Genomic DNA, 22,692 nt, shown 5'->3' on the forward strand with positions numbered 1-22,692 from the left:
CTGCTCCCCAGGAACTGCCTACATCACCCTTCTACGGCCCATACTGAAGGTGACATAATGAACTGATAGCTTTAAGTTTGCCCAGTCAGAAGCATCACTATCTTACAGGAAGAAACCCTCGAGAGATTGGAATATCAAGCGAAGAGGAAGGCATTATCTGCTTAAGCCACTATCAGATTGCAGGTTTACCTACCTTTCTTGATCATCTTCCCTTCAGGAGTGACAACAGGGAATGAGGCTACTTTGGGCCTTTCCATCGTGTTTGATCCTGTGATGGAACACCAGTGTGCAGCGTTTAGAGGAAACAGCTCTAAATGTAAGTTCACTCAAACAAGAAGAAAAACACAAATATTTTCCTCACCGCAGTCCTGTATGAGCTTCTGCCAAGCCAACGTTGATCGTTGCCTCTTTGCTTTGTTGCCATATGGATCTACAGAGAAAGGAGTGGAAAGTGTTGCATTTCTCTTTAATGAAGGCCTAAAGGAACTTCCTTGTGGCATCAAGTTATTGTAGGAATTATTTAAAGGAAAATTTTGCAGGCATGGCAGCACTAACAAACCCAGTGTTAGCCAACAGTAATTCTGGTATTTTTACTGAAAGAGGGAGTGAACTGACTGCTGTAACTTTTAAAACCCAAAACTCCACTTTGCTGAAGCACCGCTCTAGATTTTTTACTAATTAAGCCACTACCACAAGTCCTGCATTGATCATGGCTGTTCAGAAGCTCATCTCATTGGAACCATACCCTTTTCATCTGGCAGGTATCTGAAGTCCATGGGCTCACTGACTTCCTGGTCAGAGGGCCTCCTGAGCTGCATCTTCACCGTGACAGGCTCAGTGATGTCTCTGAGGAACGGCGGCGTCCTGAACACGATCGCGACTTGGCGGTGAACGTCGGCCTGGGAGAAGAAACCTTTGGCCTCCCAGTTGTCCAGGACAAACCTGACTTCTATGTCATCTAGGCCATGAGGAACAGAAGATGCTTGTTAAGCTGGGAAACTGAAAACTTGCAGCAGAAAAAAATGGCAGCAAAGAGAGGAGCCCGACTCAGAATTCAGATGCGAAGTAAATGGCTCAACCTTAAAGTGAACCTGAAAGCTGTTCCACCCTGCTACAAAACCAAACCACTTTGGGGTGTGTGGTGAAGGCTTTCAGTCCCCCAGCAGGAAAATGTGTCCATGTGGGAAAAAGGGAGAGAAAAACCTAGTCCAGGTTACCTTTCTGAACTTTGTCACACAGCAGAAATATTTCGTCCCCTCCTTTGACACTTCCACAGTTCTTGTTCACACGACAAATTCTCAATTCTGCTGTGTTGGGAGCTCCTGGAAGCAAAGAGGAAAATTTAATGACATAGAATTACTGTGGCTCTGTCACTGTTGGATAGGAGGTGCTGGGAGTTCAGGCACATGAAGGGAAGGCATATGACACCCTGAAATCCACACAAAGAAAGTCACTCCATACAGGAAATTCAGCAGCAGGGTCTGATATTCCATGATCCTCCAGCTTATCTCCAAACACAAGATACCAGCACTGCTGTGCCACCCACTCCCTAACTACTGTAGAGCAGTCTCAAATACTTCCCCCACTGATGTGGTTGTGCACAGCCCTGCTGCCCTTCAAGCTGCAGAATTCAAAGCAGTTCTATGAGTGACTTATTACCTGGTACAGTCACATTTCTCTGTAAAGAGCTGGGCTAGCAAGTCAGGAGAATTCCCCTCTCTGAGGGTCTGGCTGTAGTTGTATTCACAGAGGTCCTTGGCCATCCAGCCTCTCCTCTGTTCCTCTCTGCAGGTGTCCAAGAGCAGCTCTAGGACCATAATTTCACACCTTCACTGAGGGCAGAAGGTTTCACCCCAAACCACTCAAATTTCAAACTCCAGACCGTGGCTGTAGGTGAACAGCCCTCAGGATAGCTGTGGATGGAGAGCTGCCTCTCACCATGAATTAGCCTCCACTGGAGGCTGCACATTGCATTCCAAACAATCTCATGGCTATGGGCGACTCCAATGGGATGGAGCCATGCTCTGCCTGGTGGTGTCTGGCTCTGTTCTGGAGCAGCAGCTCCAAACACATTTAAAATGTCTGGAATGATCCAGCTGGTGCTGCTTTGACACCATGAAACTGATCCTCCACGAGGATCCCACAGGCTCCCTGTTCCAGACACAGAGAAGAAAGACAAAAAACAAAGCTCATGGTGTCAACCTCCCAAAAAAAACCCCCAAAAAATAAACAAACAAAAAAACCAAAAGAAAAACCAAACCCAAACCTAACAAATATGCTTTAGACTCCCAGTTTGAATCAATTCCTAGGCAAGTACAGCTACAGCATAACACAGACTACACCTAGAGCAGAGTTCCTGGTAACCTCTCACCAGTCCCCAATTACGTAGTTACTATCTGTAGTTATTACTGTCATTATTATAAGTGGGAGCTACAGCCTCATGTACTACATGACACACACCACTTCATTTGCTGAATGAATCAGAAACCTTCAAGGGAGGGGAAACCAAACAAACCCAAGAACAGCACAGGGCCATGTGACTAATAGAGTCATGGTACACTGGTGCACTTTTCACAGGAAGGGTAAATTAAGAATTGTGAGGAAAAGCCTAATTTTACCAATGTTTCACTTCTGTGTGCTTGAATGGCACTCGATAGCAGAGAAACACAGAGTGGTTTGGCTCTGAAGGCGCCTTAAAGATCATCCAGGTGCCACCCCCTGCCATGGGCAGGGACACCTTCCACTATTGCAGATTGCTCCAAACCCTGTCCAACCTGGCCTTGGACACTTCCAGGGACCCAAGGGCAGCCACAGCTTCTCTGGGAAACTTGTGCCAGGGCCTCCCCACCCTCACAGAGAAGAATTTCTTCCTAATATTCAATCTAATCCTCCCCTCTGTCCATTTGAAGCCAACATCCCCTGTCGTGTCACTGCATGCCCTTTTGTGAAAAGTCCCTCTCCAGCTCTCTTGCAGTTCCCTTTAGATCCTGGTAACAGATTTCCGGGACAGTCTCCTTCAATGGAATCTATTGTTTTGTCCTTGGACAAGGAATTCAGAAGCGAAATGAACACACACAAGAAATGCCAGCAGATGTGGATGCACCACTGTGCTGTCAACAGGAGTGCTGAGCCCAGCACCTGCCTCAGAGGGAAATGTTCCTCATCCCCTGTCACCTCAGCTCCTGCCCAATTCCTGTTCCTCACTCCCCTACACCACATCCCTGGTGACAAACCCCTAGAGAAACGAGCTCCCCACTGAAAATCACTTTGCTTTCAACAAGGGCAGGACAACATGTTCTACCCAACTGCACTTCTCAGAAACGCTGAGCTGCCTCATCTGACTCTTCCTAAGAGTTTTTAATATGCAGCTTGGGAAATTTCTGTTCTAAACCAGTTCACTTTAGAAGCATCTGGAAGCAAAAGGTGCGGAATTTGAGACACTTGCAGCCTCTGCTGATGGGGTTGCCCGTGTGATGTCAATACGATTCTTCTGTGTCTCACTATCCAAAGCAAGTGGAGACTACGAAGGACGAGAAAGTGAAGGAAATACTGGATTTGAAGTGTCCAAGCTGGTTTTCAGAGGTGTCTCTCCTTGCTCCTAATCAGAGGGGATCTGTGAAGGCTCAGCCTCAGAGCCTGCAGTTCCTGTCACCTGAGGTACAGCCCAGCCATAGGACAGAGCAGCTTTAACCAGGCTGACGCTTCTAAAAGCCACTGGGATCTGAAACTGAGCGGGGCCCTTTTTTTTTACAATTTGTGGTCACAGCCCTGCACGGGTTTATTTACACGGCTGCCACGCTACAGGGAGGGTTTTGGGTGCCTCCAGTGCTGCCCACAGACACCCCCAGCACCCGCCCCCGCTTCCCCCACCACGCTCAGCCCCGGCCTCTCTCGGCTCTGCCGGGACTGACGTCAGCCCACGGGGCGAGCAATCATGATTTGGCACATTTCTAAATGGCATCTGAGGCTGAGCTGCAAATCTGATCAGTTTTTATCTCAGCCCTGATTATTTCAGTGCAAGGGTTCTCAGTAACACAACGCTCGCAGTTCCAGCTTCCAGATCGTTCTAGAGGAGACTCTAAATATATCAGAGCCATCTGAGTTCATGCTCAACATCTTCACAATGGTTGTGCCCACATCAACACAATCCTAACAACTTCAGGAAATGCAGATCTCAGTTTATTCAGTGCTTTCTGCTAAAATGAGGACGCCAAATATTTAGCATGGAAACACTCACGGTGCAAAAATGAAAAACACTGCAAGAAAGTTTTCCAAGATTAAGAGTTCTTTTGCTACTCTGCTACCAGAGAGGAGTTCAGCACACACTGGGGGCTAAAATCCTCAGCTGTTGATGCCCTGTGGACGTCCAGTTTCGTGGAATGTGGAAAACAGTGCCAAGAAGGGGTGTCATGTTCTTCTGCACCCTCCTGGAGCATGGCCAAGGACTCCTCCATTACTCACACATGAAGTGAAACAGCCACCAACTAGGACACAAATGGCCTTAAGACAGTTTCCTACTGGGATAAATCTTTCCTGCAAGTCCCATTCCAGAGCCCTCAGAAGTCAAAGGCAAGATTCCTCAAAGGCACAAGCAGGCTCCAGAGGACTCCCTTGGAAAACAGATCAGCCTTGAGGCAGCCATCCTTCTCACTACTATCACTTTAATCACTTGGCACATCAGGCATGGATGGGCCTTTCTTTGCAATCACTGCTGCTGTGTGTGAACAAGGGCTGGAAAAACACCTGTGTGAGTCCATGAATGCCATGGACAATCCTTACTCTGGCTGGCCAACATTTCACCCTGGGATCACGTTTGAATGTATGCTCATTGTGACTTGTGTGTGACAGTCATGCACCTGGCAGTCCCAAGCCACAGAAACCACCCAGGACTGGCACCGACCTCAGAAAGCAAGTTCTCATCCCAAGCTAAATAGAAAAACAAAAAGGGGAAAGAAAAGGAAAGACATCTGGCTGAGCTGGTACTCACTGTTGTCATAGATGGGGTTGGAAATCAGAGGAGGAAGGGCTATGGTGTAGTTGCCATGCTCGTCAGGAAGGAAGGCTTGGAAGCAGAGCCGCACCACGTTGAGGTCGTACTCGTCGATGTTGTGCAGCTGCTCCTCTGGCACTGAAGGACACACAACACTGAGGGTCAGTCATGGAACCAGCACCAGTTCTCTACCAAACTGGGGATGGATCCTCACCAGGAAAAGAGATGGTGTTGCCCAGGCACACACGTCCTGGCAGCTGAGCAGGGGCTGCATGAATTAATCCCTTGTTCACAACAAATGATACTGAAGCCTTTAATGCTTTCCCTGCACCCAGCAAGGTTCAACTGTCCGAGTGCTCACACTGTCTGGGCTCCTCACCTTGCCTGTCACAACAGTTTCACGTCTCTATAGTTTAAAAGTCGTTTTTTATTCTTCTTTGTTCGCGATAAAATTGACAAAATTAATGTTGTAGCCCAAGAGAAATATTTTGGTTAAAGATTTTCTGCAGCGCTGAGAGACTTTGCCTACATGGTATCATTGGTTTCCTCTAGAAACTGAGATGGAAAAAGAGTAAGAAAGCAATTCCTGGGGTAAGAACGAAGCTGAAACAACAGAAACCACCATCACCACCAGTGCCGCAGCTGTACCTTTCAGAGCAGGGGTTAGTGGAGCCATTAGGATACAGATTTGCAACAGAAGAAGGAAAGCCTTGCTGGAAAGGATCCATTTCCTTGCATATTCCTCCCAGTGTAAAACTCAGCAATGCATAATCCAAACTCAGCATTTCAATTTTGTTCACTCCTTATTTTAATTACAGGACACAGGACCTGGGGTATCATTACTGAACATTTCACGTATTCCCAGCTTAATGGACAATTCCGGGAAGAGCAGCCCCCTCTGAATTTGAAACTTTCCTTTAAGGTGTGACACTAAACCATTATGTTGACATTCAATGCTAGTAAAAATGAGAAACTGGCTTAATTTCACTTAAGTGGAAGTACTGATCATTAAAATCATAGCAAGTGTTTCTGTTCCCCAAATCCCTCCAAGCAGCAGTTCAGCTGTTTCACACTCCTCACAGCTACCCAAAGCCAACATGTGCCAAGTCACCAGATCACCAGCTCTCCATTCTCCTCCCCTCCCTTTCAAAGGGCTCTTGCAAGAACAGAAGATTAAACGTGGCTGTGATAAGAAGCCTGGGGACCACGCTGTACTGATTAGATTGCCTGCTCTGACCTTTAGCATTTATCACTGGCTCAGGTCTCCACCCTGCCACGAGTGGGATTCCACAATGCCCACTTGAGTGACTTCTTCCTTTTACCTTTTGATAGTGTGAAACAGTAAGTGTGATGAGCTCAGAATACTTTCCACTGGCATTTTGAGTCCTTCTGGTGCTCTGAATAGCAATTTCTCCTGGTCTCTACTGCAAAGGGAAATCATGTCACCTTTCCCCTTTACAAGCCTGTGATCTGCAATATTTCAAGGCAAATAATGGCAACGAGGACAAAACTAAGCAACTGTGTGAGCTTCAGAAGTGGTGAGGCCCAGGGGAGTTCTGCCTGTGAGCACTTTGCAGGTTGGTGCTGACTGTGTCACCAGATACACAAAGTTTTATGCTTTAATGCACTTCCTTAGTTCACCTGCTAACCTGAAATAAGATCTTTAGGAAACAGGTTGGGAACAGACAGCTCCTCAGCCTTGACTTGGATTTGGCTGACTCTGCAGCCCAGCTGCCTCTGGATGCAGCCTGATTCAGGAACACAGAAAGAAAAGTACATTTTCCAAAGTGCACCTTGCAGAAGGGCTATCAGGAGAGCAGCTCAAATCCATGCCCTGGCATCATGGCCAGCTCCCAAGGAAACCATAACTTATGTTCCTGTGCTGTGTTAGCCATGTGGATCTTCCCAGAGACCCAAGGAGTTTCCAAACCTCAGATCTCTTCACAATTTAACTAAGCACAGAGATTCAATACCTTTGCCTGAGTAAGCTGTTCTGTAGATGGAAGCTGAGCACGAAATCTAGATCTGGTTTCTGACCCTGAATCAAAAGTGAGGACTTTGTGGTTGTGCAACCAAGTTCCTCTCTCACACTAAAGAAGCCTCAGTCCTGCTCTGTGCTTTCCACAGGGAAACTGTGTCTCTCCCTCAGAAACTTGTAACAGCAGATTAAAGCCTAAGAGTACTCTATAAAAGCAAAAATACTCTAGATATGGAGAAAATTAGCAATGCTAATGTTCAAATGACATCATTTCCTATGCTACAAACTTGCGCAAATTCCCAAAAAATCTGTTTAGCACCTGACACAGGAGTGGTGTGCCAAGAATGGCAAGGGACAGAATCACTGTGTACAGCTCATTCTATTGCAGCAAAACCCACTGCTCCTGATTTGCATATTTTTACGAACAATTTAATAGAATTTTCAAAAATCTGTAGTTTGAAAGAGGAAGCGTTCAGTCAAGAGTGATTCCTCTTGGGCTGTTTTTAACCAGACAAGAAGAACATAACAGTGCAAAAAAAAAAAGGAGAACAAGACAGCTGCAACTCCATCTCGTGATGACACACTTTAAAAAAGAGAGAGACCAGATTCCATGTGCATATGAAGAAGCATGGAGCTTTCACCGATTTCAAAACAAGACAATCGTCCAAACAAAACAAAATCTTGTTATTTTCAACAAACATCTCATTCTGCTCCCTCTGAAGTCAATTTGAGAGCAGCCACTAACTTGGAATGGATGCTGGCTTACACCTTGGGAATATTAAAGCAAACAAAGCCAAGGCAGACAAACACCCTGAGTAATGCCTGGAGCGCGGCCGGCCGGAGGATGGTCATGTCATTCTGTGTTATTCCACCAACTTCTGTGCACAAGGACAACAGACAGGGGTAAAACCTGACAAACCTGAAGTTATTAAAGTTAGGAAACGCTGTCGAAGATTTTGGGAACGCTATGTACAGGAGAGGAGGAGCAGCCACTCCATGGAGCCCTGCGAGCTCTGCACAAGCAGGGCTGAAACCAGGGACAAAAACGTCACCCCATGTGGCACCTTGGGGGCACAGGTGTGGTGAAAAAAGGCTCCAACACAACGCATGAGCCAAAAAAAAAAAAAAAGAAAAAACAAAAAGGGAAGAAGTTCTCTCGGTTTTGGCAAGGGTTCAACTTCCTCTTCTGCCTGCTGCTCGCTGTGTGGTACCACACCTTAGTGTCTTCATCTGGATCCAGCCAAAAGCCTGGGTATGTTCCTGTGATAGCCCAGCCTAATTACAAAAAATAGCCTTAACCTGGCAGAAATCCTTTAACTGTAGTTACCTCTGCACACAGGAACACATGAAGGATTATTTGTAAGGAGCTTTCAGAAAAAAAACCACAAAGAAATTAAAATAAAATTTAAAGAAGAACCAAAATGCTAAGTTAAATATGGAATATGATGTCAAAAAAGTTCATAAAAATACCAGCAGCACCATGGTAAAAGAAATCCAACCCTGCCCACCAAGATTCTGGCAATAGGGTTGCAAAAGGAATACTTAGAGTTACAGTCAAACCTGGGGAGGATTTGCTGTTCATCTGGAAAGGCTCTATAATAACCTGCAAATAATTTCATTATAGATCTGTTTACAACTCCTCTGAATAAAATGCTGGTTCCCCTACTTTACTAAATAATTATCTTGGAAATAATTCCCTAATCCATTGTCTGCTAACGTGGGAAGAGACCAATGCAGTCCCAGTTTGGGCAAAACACCCCACGTGAGCTAAACTGTGAACACCTTCCAACCTGAGCTGGCTGATCCAGACAGCTCCCAGGCATTAGGTTTGGGTTGTCTCTGTCTCCAAGATTTGGTCTCTAAAATCCAGAGATGCCCCACTGGGATTCCATTGAATTCCACTGAGAACCTGCTAGATTTGCTTCTGTGCCACAAAATTGGAGACTTTCTGTGTTCAACACACCAACATGCAAGTCCAAGTTCAGACACAAAATTAATGATGCTGGTACTGTCAGGCCTCCTGTTTATTAATTGCTAATTATAATTTTATAGGTTTTTTAGTATTTCAACAGCTTTCAACATCCAGCAAGGCCAGTAAAATGCCATTTATATTATTAAATTAATAGGAAATTAAGGGCTCTGATGTTCACAGTGATGCTTCAGGGAAAGTGAAAGTTTATTCTGAATACCAAAGAGAAATGATCAAGGGTTTGGGTTTTTGACTGATAATGTGACACCTATCAAACAGCAGATCCCATCATCCAGCTAATGATGTTAACCTTCTGGAGTGGGCAGAGCTGGAGGCATCTCAATTTAACCTGCATGGAAACTTCCAGAGCAAACAGTGTGGTGTGACACAGTCAGGGAGGGGGCTCTGTGGAGAGCACAGCTCACCCTGCAAAGGGACATCCTGTGACCTTCCCCCATCAGTGAAGGGCTGCAGGGGCACATGAACCACATGAGATGTCAAAGTGAATGACCTTCCCCAAGTTAGAACACCCCAGAGATCACACATCATTAATAATCATCACACATCACTCCCCACATGTGTGGGGAACATACATCATTAATAATCATCATGAGTTGTTTCTCTCTTACGCAGATGAGGGTTTTTAATTTAGGGATATGCTGGGAGCTCAGTTTCATTTAAGGGATGACACACAGGTGGTTTGCCTCCAGGGTTTTGCTCCTGGAGTACAAAGATACCCCCCTTGGCCCTGATACCGACCGGGCAGTCTAACTTGGTCCGTGCCAGAGGTTGTGCTGCAAAAGGTGGCTCTGCCCAAGCTTTCCAGCACTGCTCAGGCTGGCTTAGCTCTCATGTGGTGAATCAGATCAAGGAACTGGTCTGGCTCAGAACTATCTTGCCAGAAGGGAAGAGGAAAAGGCTTGTTTTCAGCCAGCTGGTTCCCACGACAGGCAGTGCTGGTGCGAGGGAATCGGTGGAAGCAGAGCTTCTTCCAGAGCTGGTGCTGGTTTACACCAGGTTCAACCAGGCAGGGAAAAATGGGCTGCAAGTCACAGGCCCCTCCTGGTGCCCAGGAGCTCCATTTCAGATCCAGCTTTTCCCCTCAGCCTCTGTCCCTGCTGCAGCCACAGCTGTGCTGGTGTAGCCTTTTACTAACACTTCCCAAGAAGTCGGATCATGGAATGGGCTGGGTTGGAAGGGACCTACAAGATCATCCAGATCCACCCTGCCATGGGCAGGGACACCTTCCACTATCCCAGGGTGCTCCAAGCCCTGTCTAACATGGCCTTGGACACTTCCAGGGATGAGGCAGCCACAGCCTCCCTGTGCCAGAGCCTCACCACCATAAAAGAATTTCCTTTGTATATCCAACCTAAATGTCCCCTCTTTCTCCCTGAACCCATTACTCTTTGTCCTATCCCTGATGAAGAGTCCTGGTGAACCTGAGAACAAGGGAAGGGAAGGACTGTGGCAGCACTGTGTTTCTTCTCCTGATACACTCATACCTTTTTTATTCCACTGAGATCCACAAAAAGGTAATTTTCCATCAATTCTGCAGAAAAAAGGGAATCTTTTACACGTACCTTGAAACAGAACGTGCATCAGCAACACCCATTGTTCAAAAAGCAAAAATTCAGGGAGTTGATGAGTGCAAACAACTAAAATTCAGATGCCATTCTACAGTCAGTAGATGTCCAAACTTCTATGGATACATTTCCCTGGTTTACAGAAGAAAGAAATGCAGGGGAGGCAAGTGGCCTGGCCAAGGGAAGAACTGGAAAAATTAAAACTTTCAAAACTCAACACTTGTTTTGCCTAGACAATGCTTCTCTAGCTTCTTTTCCCGTTTTAAGTTGAATGTGAAAAAGGTAAAGTTGGAATAGATTTAAATGAGTGTATCCATCCACCTCTGTACATTCTTAATACCCTTCTTTAGCAGTTTCTGTTTCTATCATAAAACAAATAAAGAAGTCAGCATTTTTGTCTTGCTACTTGGTAATTTTCCTTTTTAAACAATTTGAAAGGGGGCTGTCCTTTATACTAACATACACATTTTGGAATAAGCAGAAAGGAGCATTTGCATGAGAACAGAAGAACAAAGGGCTTGCTAAAGCCATGCCGTGATCAGGACACGCAGCTTCCCTCGAGTGGGTTTGCTTTGACTTCAAAAGCTGATGACTCTCACTGCTAAGATTTTACACTCCAGGATTTAACTGGGGGTTTGCACGTTTGTTTTAATACAAGAAAAGAAGCTTAAAGTTCCTTGTGATGTCCGAGGAGATCGTTTGAGCGGGCACCTTCAACCCGCTCCCAACCCAAGAATTCTTACGGAGCGAGACCCGTGCAATCCACGGCCCCACAGAACCCCCTGTGGGTGGAGAGGGGGGATCCTGGGGACGTCAGAGGAGAGAGAGGGGGGGGTGTTTCTCGTGGAAGCATCGCTGGAGGAAGCTGCGGGGAGGGCACGGCGTGGGGAGGATGCGAGCGCGGCAGGGGCGTCACGGCACAGACGGTGACGAGCGCGGGGTCAGCGGCCGGCGGGCGGAAAGGGGAAACGGCAAAGGAAACGCCGCGGGGGCGCGCAGACGTGCGGAGGGAGCTGTGGGGTGCAGGGCACGGCCCAAAAAGTGAACTGCGCGCTCGCCAGCGCAAGCTGCTGCAAAGGAGCAGGGAGCTTAAGCTCCAGGGAAAGTCAGGTTATATCCCCCTCCGATGAAAACTGCCTGGAATTCTGGCGCTTCTCTGGAGTTCTCCTTCCAAGACAAGTCCAAGGTTTTGATGCCATCATGCATTTGGTTAGAAAAAGGTCAGTCCTCTGTAACACTGCACTGAGTAGAGTTTTTCCCTAATTTAAAGAAAACACTTAGGGCTTTTCCTCATTGACAATTAACTCGAGTTGTTATTAACTCAATTGTTGTCTCTATGTCAAGTCACACCCACTCACAAAAGCTCTTAACTGAAAACTGGCTCTTCTTTTAATTTGAGTTGGCTGTACATCAGACAGTGCATGGGAAGACAAGGATATGGCACAACTCAACAGCTTCTAAAAGAAAACAAACACCATAGAAAGCAGACATGGACCAGCTCCACTGGAGGAGTAACTCTGTTCCTTCAGTGCTGTGCTATTTCTATCATCATCATCATCACCATGCCAAGGAGTCCTAGTTACATGTTCGGCTGACACCGTGCCCTATTTCTCTGGAGTGCTCAGAGATGAGAGACAAGAGGGTCTTCTAGAATTCTTGAGATTGTTAGAGGTCAAAAATATATGGGACGTGCTTTGGGAACACAACGGATCACGAACACGGTGTGGAAACAGCAATTCCCTCTCTCAAACAAGGATAACACAAGAGGAGTAACCTGATTGCAAGTCATCTATCCTAGTAAATGCTCGACAGCCTGTGCTCAACTTCACAAGGGATAAATGCTTCCACCAACACCGGGAATTCACAGGGAGACAGCCTTACACAGGTACACTTGCAGAACGACTCTGACCTGCAAACAAATCCCAATCACCCGGGATTCCGAGGCAGGAGTCATTGCATAGGGTCAATACTGAACCCCTCTTCCCCAAGAGGAGGCTCAGGACAGGCAATGTTTGTTCCAGAAGAAAATGGGAAAGAATGAGAGAAGCCATCTAACACACAAGCACCCTTAAGGCTCGTTTTCCATGAAGTTTCTTTGATGATGTCATACAAGAAATGAGTAACACCAACTTGCGACCTGCTTAGAGGATGCACAGCTTCATGGAATGTCTCTAAATAGGGAAGTCAGATGCCTTTCTGAAGACACAAAGGTAAAGCACAATGCAGGATTGATTCAGCACAGCCTGCACAATCCTGGAAAATGTACCAACGCTCCTCTGACCTTAAAAAACAAACTAAATCCATACATAAAACTTTCAACCTTATCAAGCAGCGAATGCTGCAGTGACTGCTGCTCACAAAACCCTGTTCTGATCAACTAAATAAACACATAAAAACATTCCTGTCACCAATCCTGTTTTATTAGACCTTGGTCCCAGTCCTTTCTGGGCTCTGCTCAGCGTGGGACTGCCCTGGAGGCCGTTCTTGCTTTGTGCTGACACGTTAACACGCGCTGAAGGGCAATGACACAGCTGGGGATTGCCAGCGGCCCCTTCTCAGCACAGCCCCTGCCCAGAGCAGGCTGCTGCCCTGTGGGTCACCCTGTCATTGCCAGGGCATTACCCTGTCATTGCCAGGGCAGCAATGTGGCCTCCTCCACTGCTGAGCTGGTGGGAAGCAGCCCAGGATCTGCTCGGATGCTACCAAGCGTAACAAGCACAATCACCCAAAATTTATCATCAGTCATTGTGGAGTTAAGTGCCAACAACTGTAAAAATTTACTTCCTTCTACAGAAAAGTTCCCCTTTTATTGTTTAAAATCAAGGTAGATCTGGCTGAGTCAAGGCAATATAATTCAAACCCTTAAAGTGTTTAAATTTTACTGATGAACTAAACTCTTGTCAAAATACTGCGTGCATACGTTATCATAACTAGGGTAATTGTTCAGATGGATCATCAGGGCCATCAACCTGATTCCAAACACCTGCTCTAAAATTAAGAAAAATGCCAAAGACATTTCTTATTCTGTGGTAAATTCAACAGCCTTCTTTTTGTCCCAATTCAGGGACACGTATTTTAAAGCCAGCCAGAAATCTGGCTCCCAACTCTCCCTAAAGGATCTTACCTGAACATAGCGAGAATTCTGTGGGTATCAGAAAACCCACTGAAGCGTCTGGAGAATCTCCAAGCTCCTGCCACACTTAGAGAAATACATGGCTACACTGCTTAGCTAATAATTTGGGGGTATTTATGCTTTTCATCTAATTCCCCCAAGTTGTGCCTGCATTCTGCATGTGTTGGTCCCACTCCAATTGGCCCAAAACTTTGCAGTGTGTTCCCCACCCCCTCTGTGCAGAGAGCTTGGCAGTTAAATTGCTGTGAGGGGAGTTGGTTTAGCAAGTTGATCTGAAGGGAAACCACTCTCTTTTTTTTCTTTTTTTTTTGTTTTCAAGTTGGTTTTCCATTGGAGCAACTCGTTGTGGGGACACACAGCCCCTGTGTGTGGTGGTGAGAGGAAAGTGGTGGGAGTGTGTGAGCAGGGATGGAGGGAAGAGCAGGATGACTCCTCCTGAGAGCAGCCCACAGATCAGTCACATCAAACAAAACCCTGTGGGCAACCCCTCACAGGTGTGGTTCTGCAGCAGCAAGTCCTGCCTCTAACCTTGATGAGCCCAACCACAGCATGACAGGATGGTTTGGGGTGGAAGGGACTTGAAAGATCATCTTGTTCCAACCCCTGCCATGGGCAGGGACACCTCCCACCAGACCAGGCTGTCTCCAAGCCCAGCCTTGACACTGCAATCCTGCTCCCATGCTGTGAAATCAAGTGAGGGGCAGTTCCCAGGGGCTGATAGACCCCTGACCTGGTTACAAAAAACACAGCAGGAGAAGAGAAAGTGGCAAGTGAGATTTGTATTGGCTTAAGTGGTTGCAGAGTTATGCTAATTCAGTCTTTTACTCTCATCACTGCCAGGACTGGGGAAATCCAACTCCCAAGACACTTGTAGAGGTTTCCAGGAAAGGCTTCTTCTGCTATGCCATTCCTTCTGTCCAAGCAGCAACTCAGACTGCTGCTGGGAATTACAAAAACTCAATATGAATAAAAGGGCAACTATCCAAATAGATTCATCATGTGATGACTGGGAAGAAAGACTGGGAGGGACACAGAAGGGGAAGATTGTTTCTCAGAAAGAGATTTTTTTGAAAAAAATATAAAGCTCCAACACAAAAGCAAAGGCAGGACAGGACAAACAAAACCCCACCACCCTGCCAAGAGAACCAGCTGATTTCCACTCACCATTGAAAGGGTTAATTTTCTTGGAGATTCGTAAAGAAATGGATTCCTTCAGGTCTTTCTTCTTCACACACTGAATACCCAAGTTCTGAAAACTGAAGCATATATGGCAAGATGTCAGCAACTAATAACATCTTCAGTGTAGACTATTAAATAAAATATTCATGCTAATTAGTGTGATAACATCCAGCATAAAAAAAACTTCTTTTGAGAAGGGTGTACAGGACCTGAAGAGCAGAGATGCTGTTTTTCCTAAAGTAAGGGCAGACACAGAAGCAAAAAAAATAAACTAAAATAGAATTCTAAACGATTTACATTATTAAGAATATATATTTCTATATTAAGAATTATTACTCTGCAGTAAACCTACAGTGATTAAAATGTTAGATACTCAGTCTTGGGTGATTTATAGTGACAATTATTTTTGTAATCAATAAACCTGGTAATTTGCATTAGGTTAAAGGATTTGCTGTCTTGCTTTTATCAAGGAATGTAAATCTTAAATCTATTATAAAGGGTTTTTTTTTAAACAGGTCAAAACAGGTTTTTAAATCTCACATAGTTATGGAAAAGTTCTGAAGAGCTGCAGCTCCTCCTGATTTGCATAAAGTGCAGGTCACCCTGATGCAGGAGGTGGGGGGAGTCCCAGGCAGGCTGACTCTTTCCCACATGGAAAAACCATGACATCATCAAAGCTGAGTGGATGTAAAGCAGGAAGTTAAAAAAAAAAAAAGCAAAAAAAAAAAAGAGAAATTATCTGTGTGTTTCATGATGTTACAATAAGCTCTGAAGATGGGTTGTAACAGCAAGCATCTTTCTCCAGAATCCCAGCCATTTCCTTTCCTTTGAAACTCCACAAACCTTCTCTGCTTTAGCAAAAGAGCATCTTACTGCACCTAAAGATACTCCTCGCTCCTGCCAGAGTGCTTGTACACTTCTGAAGAACACTATCCTAGCATGCTGTTAAGTTGAATTTCCCTAAACTCCCTTGTCTGCACCCATCATGCTGTGTTCAGAGATTCCCAAACTCTCTGCCATCAGGCTCCACTTCCAGAACCTCTGCTCACCAGAGGAAGGCTCAGGCTTCCTTTGCAAACTGAACATGGCATGACCTAGGGGAAAATAAACCACAGCAGCAGCTCATAATTCACTAAAGCACTTTGCCTTCAAATCGTGGCTACTGACATTCAGATTGGGATTGTACCTTGATGTATGGAAACCTTGATGGAAATAGGATGCAATCCCATTTCCACCTGCTCCTGGAGGAAATGCTTTCTTTAGGGCTCCATCACAGCACACATTATTTTTTCCCCTCCTCAGAACACTGTATTCCACAGATTGTCTGAAGCACACTTCCAAGTCCACAAACAGGGGCAGCTCCTTATTATACCCCCCAAACAAAACCTCTCGTGGACAGAGGAATTTCAGAATTTCAGCAGCCCGAAATTCTCAGATTATCAATGTTTTCTAAGCCTGTGCTGTCACAGTGAAAGTGTGTGTTTAAGCAGAGGCTGGGTCAGAGGAGGAACTGCTGAGAGCCCCAGCAGGGCCGTGGGGTTTCACGTCGATGGGCGCTGACAGGAAGCAAGTGAGATAACAAGAAGAGAGAGGGAGAAGTAGGAAGAAAGAGAGAGAAAAAAAAAACGAAAAACATCTAAAAAACTATGATATCATCACAGAGAGAGGAAACTAGGAAGTAAAAAATCTGAGTACACAGGCAGCCCCACAAGCTCTGACTTTCATACTCTTGCCTTGATGTCTCGGCCAGGGAGGGCTCTGATCAAGTTTGGGCAGCAGTACAAAGATCATTATACCACAGGCAGAACAAAATGCTTGGGAACTTTAAAACGTGGGGAACTTTGAACAGCAGAAAGCAGAGTAATTACTCCGAGCAGCTCAAAATCTGTGATTAATAATTCTATTTCTACTGAAGGGGGAAAAAAAAAAAAAAAAAAAAAAAAGGATTTTTGCTCAATTTGGGATGCTCAGCAAGAGTAAAGAGCCAGAAACACTATTGACAGAGGACATCTCCTGCTTACTAGTACTGGATGAGGCTTTTCTCTAACATGGACTCGAAGAGAAGAATGTGAAGATTGAGTCACCAGCCACAAAAAGGAAAATGACTTTAAACATCCAGATCCAATTATGGATCATACTGTTCTTTCATCTTAAAGCAACCAATGATTTGTTAAAAAAAAATGAGTGTACTGATGCTGGAAACATTTCAAAGGGAATGTGTCGAGCCTCCTCCCATCAGGATCTCCAATGTCAGACACAAAGCTCACAGTTTCACATTATCAATAAAATGAAAGCAACCCACTTACTATTCTGTAGGAAACTGAGAGGCTCATATCCTAAAAATATTGAGAAGAATTCGTGGATGGAGCAAACAAGCACCAGTGCCTGAAGTGAAACAGAGGCATGGCATTATGCCAAAGGACAGGATTTGATGCAAACGTATAATGGAGATGAAATCACAATCTGCAAATAAATAATTGCAGAGCATCTCAGTGTTTCGTGGCCTGACATCCTGTAATGGCCTCTCTAAGAGGCTCACCTCGTGCCTCCACACTGAACCTTGTGCAACCAAATGTCAAGAGGAGAAACAGGGTCTTCCTGCACTCAGTGATGGGAACACAGGGCCAGAAAAGGTGTTAAGCAATCAGGCTTTTCTGCTTCGGATCAGCAGGCACAGAGCTGAGGGGAGGAAGTAGGATGGGCCAGAACAGCAGACTTCCTTTGACCTTGGCTGAGGAACCTTGATGTGAGAAGGCAAAGGGGAAGGTGGTGAACGAGTGGTCAGAGGAAGGTGCAAGGTCTTGGTAGAGTTTAAGACGTTTGCAAGTCAGCGTGCCCTGTGCCACCAGAACAAACTGCAGCACATCCAGGATCCCTTGAGCCTGGGCTGGATGCTGAAGAAGCATCTCCACTGTTTATGTCACCACCACCCTCAAAACAGATGTGTCTTCAGCTCTCTCCTTTAATAGTGCCCTACTGACTAAACCCATGTAAACATGGAGTAATTTCACCAACACCAACAGAATCCCATTGGCCTGAGAGCTGTGTGTAAGAGCTACTTATACACTGAAATATTCACCTGATTTTCTTCCCAGCTCTGCTATGCTTACCCCAAAGCAATAGCCTACTTCCATATTCCCTACATTGCAAACTGTGAACCACAAATAGCTTGCCAGTTCTAAATTCCCCTCTCCAGCAATCATCACTCCATGTTTGCTGCAGCTTATTCTGCTTTTATTTTATTACGTGAGACTTGGGAAACTTAGAGGAAACACCATCAAATACAACTGTATTTGAGATGTTCTTAATAGCACTGAGAAATGTCTTGTACACATTTTGGCTTTTCCTCACTGCATCCACAAGCAGATCCTTCCCTGGCACACTTGCTCTTCAGGGCTGGGCCTGAGCAGAATCTGGGTTTTCTGAGTGAAAGCACAATCCAAACAACAAGCAACAACAGCTACCAACACGTTTCTAGATGTGTCACAGCCACTATCTTCTAAATTACATGATACTCCACCACTACAAACTTTCTCCAGAAAGTCCAAATATAATTTCCATGGAAGATGTGAACTTCCCTCATCACCAGGAAGTACGAGTTCTAATGCTGTTACCCTCTTTATTACTCATAATTTTTACATGCAGGAAAGAGTCATGCTCAAGAGTAAGATGTATTAATGAACAAGGCTAAAAAAAGTAAGTGGGAGAAAGGCAAAGAAGACAGACATTGGGAGAATGGATAAAGGAAAGAAAAGGGTGACGGGAAAGAAAAAGTGTATCATCGAAATAAAGAAGGAAATACTTCCAGGGGAAGTCCCCAAGATGGATTAGTAAACTACAGCAGAGACAGCATTCTAATTGCTCTTTTAATCATTAATACGAGCTTTAAAACACAAGATTAGCAAATCACTTGCATAATTAACCAAACTCCCAAGCAACACCATTACTCACGACAGGACTCGCCGTTCTGGCCCAAACTCAGCTTCGTAGTAGCCATCTCTGCAGTCCTTTCCAACCAGATCATGAGGGTGTGGCTTGTAGGGTTCATTCTTGGTTACCAACGTAGTTCTTATTTTGACTTTCCCAAAATAGTTCAGAATCTACAAAAGAAATGTGAGATGTTTTCAAGGTTTTAGCTATCAGTCCCCACCTGTTACAGAAAATAAATTTTATCCTGAAACACTCTATGGAAGAAACACCAGAGCTACGCAGGTGACCACACAGAAATGTCGCTTGAAGAACAAAATACCCCCAAAGATGTTAAGAAAAAAATTCATCAAGCCTCAGGGTTGAGGATATTACCTGTGCATGGAACACTAAGTAGTGAAAGAGGATCTCAACAGATACAGCATGACACAATCCCCTCTGAAGCTGTTGGGTTTTTTCCCAACTAATTTTCAGATGAGTATTCAATTTTACATTCAAGCTGGGGAGTACCAAAGTCTCAAGCTCCTACCAGAGCTTTCATCAGCCAAATCAATTCTTCTTTCTCAGGTGCATAAAAGCAACCTCAAGGTGATGGCTACCAGTGAAGTCACCGAGTGTGGGGGAGTGTTAAAGGAAAAAAAAAAAAGGAGGAAAAACAGTTTGGCCTAAATTGTTTGACACGTAAAAACTTGAAAGCAAATACAGGCTCAGGCACACATTTGTATAGAGGTGAGCTTTCCTCCTCCACTTCCCCTGCCCTATAACTAAGAGTTCCCCTCCTTCCCTTTCTTTCCTCCTCCTGAGACTCCAAGGATCCATCACAATCCTTTTAATCAACACCTCAAACCTTTTGGCTTGAACTGTGCTCTGTCATCATCTGTTTGCATCAATCTTCAATTTGGCTCCATTCAGTTTTCACACAAGCCACTGTTACTTTTTACCCTTAAAATGATACTTCCACTGCTCCTTCACTTTCTTCAACCAATTACATAATTTCTCCCTCATTTCACACCCAGCCCCACGAACCTGAAGCCTGATCTCACTGCTTTTGCTTCTCCAGTTCCCCCTTAATGTTCATCTTCATAACCACATCATTAAATTTAATCTCTTCCTGGCCCCTCTCTTCACGTTTCCATCTCTAGAGGGGACTCCCCTGGAACCTAATCAGCACTAAAGCCTCCCACGGGCTTCAGGGAGGCAGGAATTCACCTAGAAATCACCTGCTATCAGTACAATCAGCTCAGTCACCAATAGTCACCTTTCAAAAGAACAAACTTGGCCAGGCTTGCATAGTCACATACCCACGTCCCATCTCCCCTTTGGGTTCTGCCTGGCTTTCATGTGCAGCACAGTCCAAGAGAAGAGGAATCAAGGCTCGATTCAGCCCATTCAGCCTGTGCCCTGACACAGACTTAGGCTGAGAGCCTGTGCAAGCCTCTCTGCTCTTGCCAACAGCCCACACAGTTCCTTGTTCAATTGGCAGAGGGTGAAAAAATGAGTCTGGCACCATCTCCATTTCCTGCATTCCCTAACCAAATCTGGCACTGTGATACTCAAAGGGAAACCTTCTTTGCTTCTTCCCTTAGTAATTCTGGCTCCAGGGCTGGACCAGCTTCCACAGTTGCTTTATGCAACAGAGACTCACTCTGCTGCTCAACACGACTGCCAACACTCTCCTTCTCAAACCCTCCCTCTTAAACAGCTTTTGTGCCTCAGCATAAAACATCTCCTATTTGTCATGTTTCACATCTTCTCTATCTCCTCTTGTCCTGCTGTGATTCCAGAGACTCTATTTTGGGCTCCACATTGTTTTTTTTATACTTACACACTCTGCAGACGCAGATACACAGCCTCTGCTCCTGCTCTGGAAGATGGCATCTTAGACACCAGAGAGTGGACCAGAAATTCTTCTCTTTTACCCTACCTATGTAGGGTCTACTTTGTCCAACCTACAGAAGCTACTGCCCAGGTGGTTCTGTTCCAGCTCTATCTTTGTCCCTGCTTTGATCACAGCTGTCAGGGCTCCTCTGAATCCCTCCATTCTGGATATCCCCACCCATCCATGGTGGAACCATCCAAGCCATCATCACTGCAGATGCTCTGAGGACACAATTCCCCTTTCTCAGCTCACTTTCCAGTTCTGACTCCACACACTTCATGCTGCAGAGCCCATCCATCATTCGTACCAAGTGCCTTCTTTCATGCTGTGCCCAGCAACGTTTCAAAGCCTTTCCACATTTTGTAGGCAAATTCCTTCAGCGCTCTCCCAAAATCTGTGCTGCAGTCCAAACCCTAAAGCCAAACCCACGTCACCTAACTAAGAAAGCAGAGCAAACGTGCATACAGAGAAAGCTGCTAATGAATGGCTCCCAGACCTCGAGTCTTCGCTGCGTCCCCTCTAGCAGCACTTTGTAAACCACCTCTGCACCTTCTCCTCTTTCTGTAAACCAAATCTTTTCGTGACCAGGAGCAAGTAACTCTTTTCCCACTCTGCTGCAACTCCATTTGCATGCCAAGGAAAGAATCCCAGAACGTGAGATGAAAAGCATTGTATTTACTGTGCAGAGTCCAACACATAGCTACGAGCACCACGGTAATGCGGGCAATGGTAATTCCCGGATAAAAGCAGTATTTACCTGGATGGAAGGGAAGGTCTTATTGTTTTCAGTACTGTGCTCTCCTGGAATGCTGCCTGCTGATCTTCCCTCACATTTGTATCTGAAACGCATGCCCCTTTGCCTGGGTTGCTCAAATATTTCAATGTAGGGCTCAGGGCCACCTTAAAAAATAAAATATTTTCAATGTTAGGACACAGGAAAGTTTAAAAAGCAGCAGAAGATGCAAGAATTAGAATTTCTAGACTTTTGATTTACATTACCATCTTTCCACTTGGTCTACTTTATTAGAAAATCTACTCTTCCTTTTCATATACATGCACACGTTGAAGGTGGGGTACAAGGGAAGAGAACAGATTTGGATGAAACATCCATTGTATCAATGCCATGGAAGTAACTGGCAAAAAAAGACACCCTTCCCTCCACCTCATTTACAACTTAGCTTCTTATAACCATCATAGAAGACGTGTCTGATGAAAGAAGATTTTATACAACAAAACCCAAATCATTATTTTGAGGAAGTGGTTAACATTTTTTTGGAATAATACAGTTTTAAGAATGGCTGTCCTCTCCAAGCACTGATGCTGTCAACTGCATCCTCTGAAAGTGAAGATGTTGTCTCAGAATTGATTGATTTAGTTCCTACCACAGTGCAGCAGAACCGATTCAAATTATGCAAAAAAAATCCACCCTACTGGGTGGAATACTATCACTGTGAGCTCAAAAAAATACCTGATTACTCGTATTGAATTCTACATTTTGAGCTGCCCATCTCCCATGGGGCTGGTTTCTAGTTGCAGTATCTCCCCAGACAATGAAATCTCAGGAAAGTTATTGGGCAGTTGTCAGAAGGGAGGTTTTCAGGAAACAAAGAGTGATAGATGAGAATAAGAGACAGCAGAACTCTTAAATGGGGGGTTTAGAAAGACCTTAGCTTAGCAAGAGCCTAAGTACTTTTCAAGCGATGTTTTATTGCCAGACAGTAACAAGCTATTTAATATATCTCACTGAGAACATCAAACAGGACAGTCAATCAAACAGTGACAACAGTGAGATGGCATGTGAAAAATAAACAACAGAGGCTAAGTAAATATTGTTGAAGTTGAATCATCGCAGTGCTACACAATCAGAAGAACGTAGCTTATGGAAATGTCTACTGAGCTCTCTGTCATCTTCATATAATAGCATCCTCCTCAAGCAAGGCTGAGCATCACAAACAAACAGGACAGACAATATCCTGTGGCACAGCACTGGAAAAAAAAAGTGCTTGGACTTCAACATAATAAGCAAAACAGTTATTAAATATATTGAAAGT

The 22,692-nt window shown here is 45.0% G+C and overlaps 1 protein-coding gene across 4 annotated transcripts in view; it reads right to left on the bottom strand.

The window, feature by feature from the left end:
* The window catches only part of REL (REL proto-oncogene, NF-kB subunit), a 43,345-nt gene that overhangs the window by 2,713 nt on the left and 17,940 nt on the right, over positions 1 to 22,692 (bottom strand). For all 4 annotated transcript variants that reach the window (XM_088160758.1, XM_088160757.1, XM_088160756.1 and 1 more), the window contains 8 exons: positions 21,399 to 21,541; positions 18,787 to 18,935; positions 14,821 to 14,912; positions 4,988 to 5,128; positions 1,218 to 1,322; positions 746 to 958; positions 362 to 430; positions 194 to 268 (listed from right to left, as the gene is read on the bottom strand). In XM_088160758.1, the coding sequence (XP_088016884.1) occupies positions 194 to 268; positions 362 to 430; positions 746 to 958; positions 1,218 to 1,322; positions 4,988 to 5,128; positions 14,821 to 14,912; positions 18,787 to 18,935; positions 21,399 to 21,541 (987 nt within the window). The remainder of the gene's footprint in view (positions 1 to 193; positions 269 to 361; positions 431 to 745; positions 959 to 1,217; positions 1,323 to 4,987; positions 5,129 to 14,820; positions 14,913 to 18,786; positions 18,936 to 21,398; positions 21,542 to 22,692) is intronic.

The sequence above is a fragment of the Sturnus vulgaris genome, chromosome 3 (genome assembly GCF_052056855.1).
Source record: "Sturnus vulgaris isolate bStuVul1 chromosome 3, bStuVul1.hap1, whole genome shotgun sequence".
Taxonomy (NCBI): Eukaryota; Metazoa; Chordata; class Aves; order Passeriformes; family Sturnidae; genus Sturnus; species Sturnus vulgaris.